This window comes from Limulus polyphemus, unplaced genomic scaffold (assembly GCF_000517525.1).
Source record: "Limulus polyphemus unplaced genomic scaffold, Limulus_polyphemus-2.1.2 Scaffold2036, whole genome shotgun sequence".
Classification (NCBI taxonomy): Eukaryota; Metazoa; Arthropoda; class Merostomata; order Xiphosura; family Limulidae; genus Limulus; species Limulus polyphemus.
In genome coordinates, this window is record NW_013667646.1 from 196,437 (window position 1) to 207,318 (window position 10,882).

General features: G+C 33.8%; 1 protein-coding gene across 1 annotated transcript in view; it reads right to left on the reverse strand.

The window, feature by feature from the left end:
* The window catches only part of LOC106465744 (apoptosis-resistant E3 ubiquitin protein ligase 1-like), an 82,622-nt gene extending 72,200 nt beyond the window's left edge, over nt 1–10,422 (reverse strand). The window contains exons 1-2 of the mRNA XM_013925980.2: nt 10,342–10,422; nt 8,791–9,055 (exon numbers count right to left, since the gene is read on the reverse strand). Coding sequence (XP_013781434.2) covers nt 8,791–9,001 — 211 coding nt within the window. The 5' untranslated portion in view covers nt 9,002–9,055; nt 10,342–10,422. The remainder of the gene's footprint in view (nt 1–8,790; nt 9,056–10,341) is intronic.
* Nucleotides 10,423–10,882: the final 460 nt, after the last annotated feature.

A 10,882-nucleotide genomic window follows, 5' to 3' on the forward strand; every position in this document is an offset into this window, starting at 1 on the left:
AACATTATTTATGCCTGTTCTTCTGTCATTTCAAAAGTGAATGTTGAGCTTTGCCTGCGTGCGCAGCTTTTCAAACGGGAGACAGACGAACACTAGAACAGACACCACGGTTCGCAATATATATAATATGAGCTGCGTGTTTCTTTACAGGGACCGGTGCATAATTCACACATTTTTAATATTCTTTTTTCTCGTCTTACTACGAGAAGTAATGTAAAGTGACGTAAACATCGTCCATTTCGTTTAACTTCTGGGTTGGAGATTTTTAACTATACCATGCATTCAGTTATTTCACAATATTACATCTTTTACTCGTGGTAAATCTCACGAGCAATCCAGGAAAATAAAAAGTTCTTTAAGCAAAATAAATATTTTAAACCATTACAAAGCTACACAATGGGCTATCTGTGCTCTGGCCACCATGGGTATCGAAACCCGGATTCTAGCGTTGTAAGTCCGCAGCCATACCGCTGTGCCACTGGGGGCAACTATGTTTGGAAACAAACATTCGGTCGCTGTTGGATCTATAGATAACGTTTCTGTTATTTTAGCCTAAAGCTGGATAATGGAGTGTTTGTCGTGGCCAGTTCTACTGCTGAGCTACTGGGGGCTCAAGTGTAAATATTTTGTTTGTCAAACCTTTAATACAACAAACTCCACTAATGTTTGGAGTGATATAACTTCAAAACACAGAGAAATAAACTATATTTTACGTTTTAAGGGAGGTTTGCAAAAGCTGGATGAGTGAATTTTCTGATATTTATTCAACGATTCACAACTTCTTGAAAATAATAACACGAGAAAATATAGAATTTACTATTTTTACGTCCTGCTTTTATTTTCAGTAATTGATTTAAATATTACCACACGGACAAAGCCTTTAACAGTATTATCCGAATGGAATTATGGGTGTTGACACAAAACGTAATCTCAAACGACAATTTTTTAATTTCTGACCATTATGTCGCAGAATCTAAATCACACCCTAAAGAAAGTATTTCCTGTTCAAAAATAAAATTTGTCACAGACAAAAACAATATAGAACTTTTTATTTGTACTTAGCAAATTTACATTTAATTTGGGGAGGGGGGATAATTAAGCTAAATCGACGTTTAATACTAATATATTTCGTCCTTTACTTCTACATATACCTTGGAAAACGGAGAAACAATTAATTTTCCGGTCTTGATGTCTGTCACTGCACGAAACTTTATTTTTTTCACAAATATAATAGTCCAAGAAAAAAAAAAAAACGGTCCAAAACGATCAATATGCCTAGGTATCCAAAACATTTATACACACGCCATACAAGGCTGGGTCGCATGACGACTACGTTATTATTCAGACATGTATCCGACTGTAGCACATATAAAAAGAGGGAACAGTCTGGTTTATCTAAAAAAACTAATGCCATAAAATAAGGGAAACGACGCAAACAAATATAAAATAAATATCAAAAACGCCCCTTTTTTGTGAAACTAGGTTAAAGAAATAAATAGAATGAAAGAGATGTATAGCCTGCAAAAAATTAAAATAAGATTAATTTGTCACCCTCACCATAATACTGTCAAAGTCAAACCTCGAGATCAAATATGTCGAAAATGATGCCGCCGCTGGAAGTCGTAGTGACCGCACGAAAGTATAATGTAAGCAGTTGTCACTTGGGTGTTACAAACCCAATGTGAGCAGTTGAACACTTGGGTGTTACAAAACCAATGTGAGCAGTTGACACTTGGGTGTTACAAAACCAAAGTGAGCAGTTGCCACTTGGGTGTTACAAAACCAAAGTGAGCAGTTGACACTTGGGTGTAACAAAATCAATGTGAGCAGTTAACACTTGGGTGTTACAAAACCAACGTGAGCAGTTGACACTTGGGTGTTACAAAACCAAAGTGAGCAGTTGCCACTTGGGTGTTACAAAACCAAAGTGAGCAGTTGACACTTGGGTGTAACAAAATCAATGTGAGCAGTTAACACTTGGGTGTTACAAAACCAACGTGAGCAGTTGACACTTGGGTGTTACAAAACCAAAGTGAGCAGTAGACACTTGGGTGTTACAAAACCAAAGTGAACAGTTGACACTTGGGTATCACAAAGCCAACGTGAGCAGTTGTGACTTGAATGTTACTAAACCAAAGTGAGCAGTTGACACTTGGGTGTCACAAAGCCAACGTAAGCAGTAGTCACTTGAGTGTAATAAAGCCAACGTAAGCAGTAGTCACTTGAGTGTCACAAAGCCAACATGAGCAGTAGTCACTTGAGTGTCATAAAGCCTACACATTAACGATCAGCTCCCTTCTAAGAGAAATCAATGAGTAAGGCAGCTATGGCCAATACTGAATCTCGTCAAACTTCCTCCTTCTCGTTCCTACATAAACTAGATGACTAGATAACAACTGTAGGACTGATCTGGAAAACTAGATGACTAGACAACAACTGTGGGACTGATCTGGTAAACTAGATGACTAGACAACAACTGTGGGACTGATCTGGTAAACTAGATGACTAGACAACAACTGTGGGACTGATCTGGAAAACTAGATGACTAGATAACAACTGTGGGACTGATTTGGTAAACTAGATGACTAGACAACAACTGTGGGACTGATCTGGAAAACTAGATGACTAGGTAACAACTGTGGGACTGATCTAGAAAACTAGATGACTAGACAACAACTGTGGGACTGATCTGGAAACTAGATGACTAGACAACAACTGTGGGACTGATCTGGAAAACTAGATGACTAGACATCAACTGTGAGACTGATCAGGAAAACTAGATGACTAGACAACAACTGTGGGACTGATATGGAAAAGCATGATGTGGTTTTGCTCACATCAAATCAACTGCCATCTTTCGTGAGGCCTTGCCTTGATGACAGGCCTGAAGTTCCCATAAGGAACAGGTTGGACTATTAAAATGCCAGAATGGACTGAATTTCCTGTGGTGTCAGCAAGCTTGTTCTCATGAATTCCAACATGGCTGGGAATCCAGAAAAACTGCATAGAAATGGATGGGAATAAAAAAGAGCAAGTTATTTCTGAATGTCTAAGAGAACTGAGAGAGATATCACTTTCGGTAATCCCAAATATTTCAAATATTTAAGCAAGTCTGTATAGACTGTACAATTAGTGTATACATCATCCAGTATACATATATCTCAAGTTGGTTCATAAATGTGACACAACGTTATGATATCAAATGTTATACAAGCACAAGTTGTTTCACAAATGTGATGACACAACATGATGATAACAAATGTTATACAAGCCCACGTTGGTTCACAAGTGTGACACAACGAATTGACAGCAAATGTTATACAAGCCCACGTTGGTTCACAAATGTGACACAACGAATTGACAGCAAATGTTATACAAACATGAGTAGGTTCACAAATGTGACACAACATGATGACAGCCAATGTTATACAAGCTCACGTTGGTTCGCAAATGTGACACAACGTTATGATAACAAATGTTATACAAACATGGGTTGGTTCACAAATGTGATGACACAACATGACAATAGCAAATGTTATACAAACATGGGTTGGTTCACAAATGTGGCGCAACATGATGATAGCAAATGTTATACAAACACAAGTTGGTTCACAAATGCAACACAACATGATGATAGCCAATGTTGTACAAACACAAGTTGGTTCACAAATGTGACACAACGTGATGCCATGTGGATCACAATCCATTTACTAAGTGAAAGATGTAAAAAAGCCAAGGAGAACAAATAAATAGATCAATAACTAGAAACTGACTAGAAGTATGGTAATGCACCAGTATTAAAAAGGGGACAGGTCAAAATCCCCCAATCTTCCCCTCACATTGCTATCAACACAACCCAGGTGTTGGCTGTGTCCATTAACTTCTCCAACAATGAGAAAGAGAGATAGCAGCTAAGATGTTAACCAGATCATGAAGACCTGATCAATCGAAAGCTTCTCCAAGTGACAGATACAGGGAAAAAATAGCAACTATACAACCAAAGGAAAAATTAACAGCAGCAAACTCAAGTTGGGCAGTCAATGATAAAGACCAGAAAGGGGTTTGATAACTTACAAGAAGTGTGGCACCATGAACTCATCCATCACGCATCTTGTTCCTCTGAAAAAGTGAAAACTGACCTAATGAGATGGCATCAGCAGGCCTGAAGTAGGTTTCCTGCAAGGAAATTAAAACTAGATAGTAATTGTTGATCAAGGACTTCATGTCTTCCAGGTTAGAAAAGAAATCTCGACAATGCCACTGAAGGAAAGCGCCATTATTACCTATTTAATGTGGGTGAGTTATGAGGAATAAAAGTAGAGGCTTTACTCCATCCTTTACGTTTATTTTCCTTCTTAGATTGCTACAAATAGGACCAATTTTATAAGTGTAGATCCATCTAAGGGTAGACGTATAGGTGTATTTACAGATTTGTTCACAGAGAAATCCTTAGAAGTGGATAAAGCCCAAAACGAAAACAAAAAGAAATTCTTAGGAGGGACAGATTTAAGGGTTTGTACCTTTCCTTTATGGACTACTACTTCATACAAGATCGAGAGTACGAAGGATGTGAGCCATCACAGTTGATATAGTGACGCAGAGCATGGCAGTCATTACTTTCATGGCCTTAACTGGTGTAAGTAAGGGGCCAATGGCAAGATGTCCTAGAGTAACCAAAACACTGACAACGAATCGTACATTACAGTTAAGGTAAACTGGCTTGATAGAATTAAACTTTTAGTTGGAACTTGTTTGCCATCCTTTGAGATGGAAATATACTTGACTGATGTTACACCTTGGCTGGTCAGTTCAGACGATGTAAATCACTGAAACACCAACAAGATCAAGAGCAACAATAAAGTAATTAAGGGTGACCTGAATGGGAATACTCCCAAGACCTGACGCTGATAAGGCATCTCACAGTCCTTAGATTTTGGTCTTTCAACTAACAAGTCCCTAGAGTAAAATTTCTTGACATTGTTAGGCTTGGTTGCTAGATCCTCAATTCCTTTTAGGATTTGAAAAAATAAAATATTTGAACAACGTTTTTCAAATAAGAAGTACAGAATGATAAAATGAGGCACAACTAATATAAAATTATGAGCCACAAGTGCTGGTAACAGAGCCCCACTTATAAAATGTTTGGGAATTTGGAAATCCATGAAAGTTTTGTGAAATTCGGCTTCCACTGACCCCACCCACCATGGAACCCTACAAGGGGACACGGCCTATTTTGTAGAAACTGTGCAATGATCAAAGCCGTGGATTCACAGAAACTACATTAGCACGGCAAGGTAAAACACCACCACATCTAATCCCTTTCCGAACAACCTCACCAACCAATCAGATGAAGTGATCCACAGAGCTGCTTGGTTGACTCATGTAAAGGAGATTAGCCGACTGACCCTGGGGGGCCCACCTGTCTACAGGAATTCAAGGTCAAAATGGTGTGTTGCAGTGTTCTGTACAATATTCAACCATCAGGATCCTCTCCTCTAAATTGTGGGTGAATGTTTGGATCCCAGAGAAGGTAAACTGTATAAACAGTAATTTTCTTTGGAGATCCTCTCACAGCGTACATCATCAAAACAGTTATTTCAATGTCAAATTATAATAAAGGGATAATTCATTCCAATGCTATTATATCTATTTATATTTATTATGTTTTCAATTGCCACCAGTTTAATTATATAAAATGGTTTACATCATCAAATATAAACACAAATGATTTCATGAACTGTAAAATTCAAAAATTGAATAAAGCACCACGAGATGACAGGCAAATAGCCAACTTGTACTTTACAATAAAAAAATATGAGAAGAAAAATATGTTATATGATGAGCAACTTTAAACTGATGACAAAATACTGTTAAGTCTCTCATTATTTCGGTGTTTTTTACAACTAATCAATAATTGTGTGTTTCATGTAATTCACATATTATTTTTATTTATAAACTATATAAACTAACGGGGTAACAGAACTTACAAACAGTTTCGCTCGAATACACGATCGGAAAAAAAAATTTAACATTTACACAGCTCTATTCTCAGTCATGAAATTAGCCTTTAACACGATGCTATGAAAACTGTACTATCTACCACTTTGAATCTCACCAAATGTTTATATCATTTCGAGGTTACGAAAACTAAAAAAGGTTAAGAAACAACTACCGATTGATACTAATTTACAACTTTTTCTTAATGCTTTGCAAATTTATAAATATTAGTTTCCAACACAACTGCTGCCATCTGTTGACATGTTGTTGCAACATTACAATATAATTTATTCAAAACATTTTCTGTATTAAATTTGCTCTGTTAAACTTTATTTGATTAACTATCTGTTTATATGTAACGTTTTAAAGTTTTAACATTATTTCTGTAAATATACAGATATAAATTAAAAACTCTATTTAAAGAAACAAAAAAAACCTTCGCACCTTCAGGTTATTATCCAAAAGTCATAACAGAGATTGCCTGTGGTAATAGCACCTAAAAGCATTGGGGATATCCCATCTATCAGACAAAATACAAAAAAAGCAGATGAGAAACCAGATAGCAGTCATGAAAAATTCATTAAGAGTACAGAGTTGAGTGCTTAAACCCACAACATCTCAACTTTTACTGCCTTGTACTGTCTGCAGCCAGTTGTAGTTAAAAGGCATCATTACATCTCTATTAAAAAGATTTTTAACTGTTTGCAATAACAGCAAGTTTTTTATGGATAATGTTATCTTATTCATAACTATATTAGAAAATAATGGATACAAATACTGGCAAATAAAAAAGTTTTTTGCAAGTTTTTATAATAAATTTTAAAATATTTTATTAGATAAATATTCAATGAAGAAAAAAAGCTTTTTTGTCACTAGAGGTAGTTAGCTACCTTTAATATGCAAGTTAAATACATTCAGTATAGCTGGACTGGAAAGACTAAATTCAAGATGCTGGGCTTGACTCTGCTATCCCATGCTATAATTGAATAATGTGCCAATATGAACTACTTATGATGTAAGATAAAGGACCTAATAATACAGATCTTTTATAATAAATAAGTCATTTTTAGAAAAGGGTGGAGGTTGGGAGCAACATGTAGTAGAATTATTAGAGTGGTATTTATTCTACTTTAAGGATTTTTTTAGAACTTTTAAGGGTGGAGAATGGTAGGCATTGTTTAGTAGAAATATATTTTTTGGGGTGGCTTGATTTTATCTTATTTCTACTCTTAACTTTATTACATCTTTTTTAAGGGTAACTGCCTTCTCACAACTGGCTGCAGACAGTGACAGACAGTAAAAGTTGAGACGTTGTGGTTGTAAGCATGACTGCTAACTGGTTTCTCATCTGCTTTTTGGATTTTGTCTGATAGATGGGATATCCCCAATGCTTTTAGTTTTAGGTGCTATTACCACAGGCAATCTCTGTTATGACTTTTGGATAATGACCTGAAAGTGCAAAGTTTTTTTGTTTCTTTAAATAGTTTTGAATTTATATTAAGTTCATTATTGTTTTATAATGCTGATTTTGATTGCCTATTGACAATTAATGTAATTGATATAATAGTTTCAAAGCTATACTTATTATATATATATATATATATATGTTCTTTCTATGTGTATAAATGAGTTTGTAACAGATGCATAGATATTAGATAAAGGACCTAATAATACAGAATGTTTTAATTCGTGGAGTTTTTGAAAGACTCGGAAAATGGATCAAACTTAAAAATTGTTTTGCTAAAAACAAAAACATCAGAAATGAGTTTTACAGTGAGGGGAAAGAAGTTGTAATTACAACCAAATTAAGAAACTTATCACTTAGTGTCTACACACACACACACAAAACATCTTAATCTATTACTGTATCTGTTTTATTATAAGAATTTAACAGCAAAAGCTCTTAAATGCATTTAGCCATGCAGGTAACCTTGTCGAGTTTTAGGTCTTAAAAACCTGGGAGAGTAAGGAGCATTTGACCTTTTCCTCCCACCTTGTGGATGGTAATGGTTTCTGTGAAATGTAAGAATGCGGGTACACCAATTATCCTTCCACATAAATTAAACTTTTCTTCTATTTAGGTTTATTTAACAAAATATTGAACCTTTCTTCATGTTATTAACTCACATTATGTCGTTATGAAACACTGTGCACTATCAACAACTCGTAAGAAGTGGTTCTGTGAGATTAATATAGTTTTGAATGTACCAAAGCTCACAACAAAATGTCTTAGTAGTCAAACTATTACCATTCCGGCTACTTCAGGGTTCAGATTTCCCACAGATGACCTGCTCAGTCTCCTACAAACTGTGACCAGCTGAATAACACAGTTTACTTTTTCTTTGTTTCAAAACAAATAACTTAAGCAATCTTAAATCATCTGTTATGATTTAGGGCTTCATGAGTATTAAATTTATTTTTAATACCAGCTAGTAACATCTCCATACATCTAATTTTCTTCTTTACCAAAGTATTTTACAACTATTGTATTAAAACTCAAAGACTCCTTTATTTCTTACATTTACAGGTATAAAAGCTAAAAAAAAAGAAATAAAGCAAAAAGCAGATTAAAAAACTTTAAAATGTCTTACCGAGGTTTGTACAGTATTTCTAGATAAAATGTGGTAAAATTATATAGTTTTTGGATCATTATTTTATTTCAAATTTACACATTATACCAAAATTTGAAACAAAAAATCATACGTAACAGTTTCCTTGAAAAACAGCTAAAGTTAGGTTTTTTTTCAATTCTGACCACATAATAATATTTGAATGAAAATAATACATACTCACCCTGGTTATATATTGCTTTACGATGAGGATATGAACCAATATTTCTCAACCAATGATAAACTTCTTTCTTTTGTTGTTCTTGTTGTACACTGGAATGATGGTATAATGCTGTAAATGTTGCCAAAAAAGTAATGGAACTATAAACAAACCAGCGTCTTGATAACCTGAAATGACTCACACTGTCTTCTTGCACTGAAGACTGTAATGACATTTTGTCTGCTTGGAATCAAATTGTACACATCATAATTCTCGAGTAAATGATCACCTGAAAACATGAAATATAGTAGTGTTCAAATATTGCATAACCATACATAATTATATCCATGTTTTATTAATTATTGTAGGCCTAATTATATAATGTTTCTTCAAACCATTCTCATCCAATGCAAGATTTTGTGTTCCAGTTATTATGAAAAAAAATTAAGGTTAGTATTCACTCAATCTATTTTACTGTTGCTAAACCTTAAGAATAAAAATCAAAAAATGCTTTATATATATTGTATATTACAGTCTTTTCTGTAGATAATATAGTATAATACTACAATTCTGGAAAATATTATCTTCATATTGCGTCTAGAAATACATTTCATTTTTGACGACCTTATAGACAACAGACTTAACCTTTAAAAAATACATTTTTTAGGCCTACTTCTCTACTTCCATTCATAATAATTAATAGTAATAATGATACAAACCTAGTATCTAACGAAAGAAAAAAACATAAAAAACATTTTCATCAACCATGAAATTGAAACTGAAATAGAAACAACAGTTAATATTATTAAATTGAGTAAATTTTCTACACAACTACTAATATCAAATTATAATAAATATCAAATTATACTTTATTATATTAATTTATATAGTACTTCTACCAGTATGTTATTGAAGTATTAATCATATCATTATTAAATTTATAAAGCTCATCAATATTAAACCGGCATAATACAATTTGACTTTTCACTTTCAATTTTACTTCTCATTCAAAACAATGTTGTAAATTCACTGCATGCACATGAATAAGCCTTTCTCATATGAGTTAATAAACTTAAAATAAGACCCAAAACTCGAGCGCTTTCAAATAGTTGACTATTGTTCTTGTTCTTCATGAGAACAAGAAGAATAGTCAACTATTCGAAAGCACTCGAGTTTAGGGTCTTATTTTAAATCTATTACACTTTAGATGTGAACCTTTGTGCTAACTCTTTTATCAAAATTCATGTGAGTTAAAACTTATCCTGAAGGCTTTTTTTGAAACCAGGTTTTGAATGAATTATTAATTTACTAATTAAACTATACGTCATCATTTTCACGTGTCGTTTATGATCTATCATCTAGGCTTTACTAATTTCACTACGTAAAAGTACTAAAACTGAAGCTGTACTCGAGATTCTAGAAGTATAAAACGCCCGATGAACCTTATGTAGCTTGCGTACATTATGATACAAAAATAAAAAGTATTCATAAATTGTTTCGATAAATCTAGAAGTTGTCATTGTAGTTATAATAAAGTACTCTTTAAACAACTTTATAATTCGTCAAAAAACTTACTTGTTGGCCTAATACATTCCAAAGAATTACAGCTCAATCTAAGAGAGGGCAGCGTGATCGCAGAAAATCCTCTCAGATGTTATAGAAAACGAATATTTGTTGGATTGATAAAAATATATATTATACTCTCCATATAATATAGCTTTTACCAAACATAAAAGTTTTGGTAAAAGGTTATAATTTATTGTAAAAAATCCCTATCAATCACAATAACTTACCCTTTTTTTTATTTACTACCAATATTACATTTATTTATTTATTTTTGGTGGTCAGTCCAATACTGATTCATTTACTTATACAAGCTCCTTGGAATTATCTGAGACAACACTACAACCTCTGGTTGACCATTTGTTAGTAGTGTTATGAAAGTTTACTAGAAGATGCTATTGTTATTTGTAAAAGTCAACTTTGAAGTGGACATTTTTGCTGTACAGCGATATTAATAACTCATGCACTTTAAATTGTGACAATTTTACTCCTTGGTGAATTCAAATTCGATGACGAGGAACCCACTTTGAGACTAATAATGGCTGGAGACGAC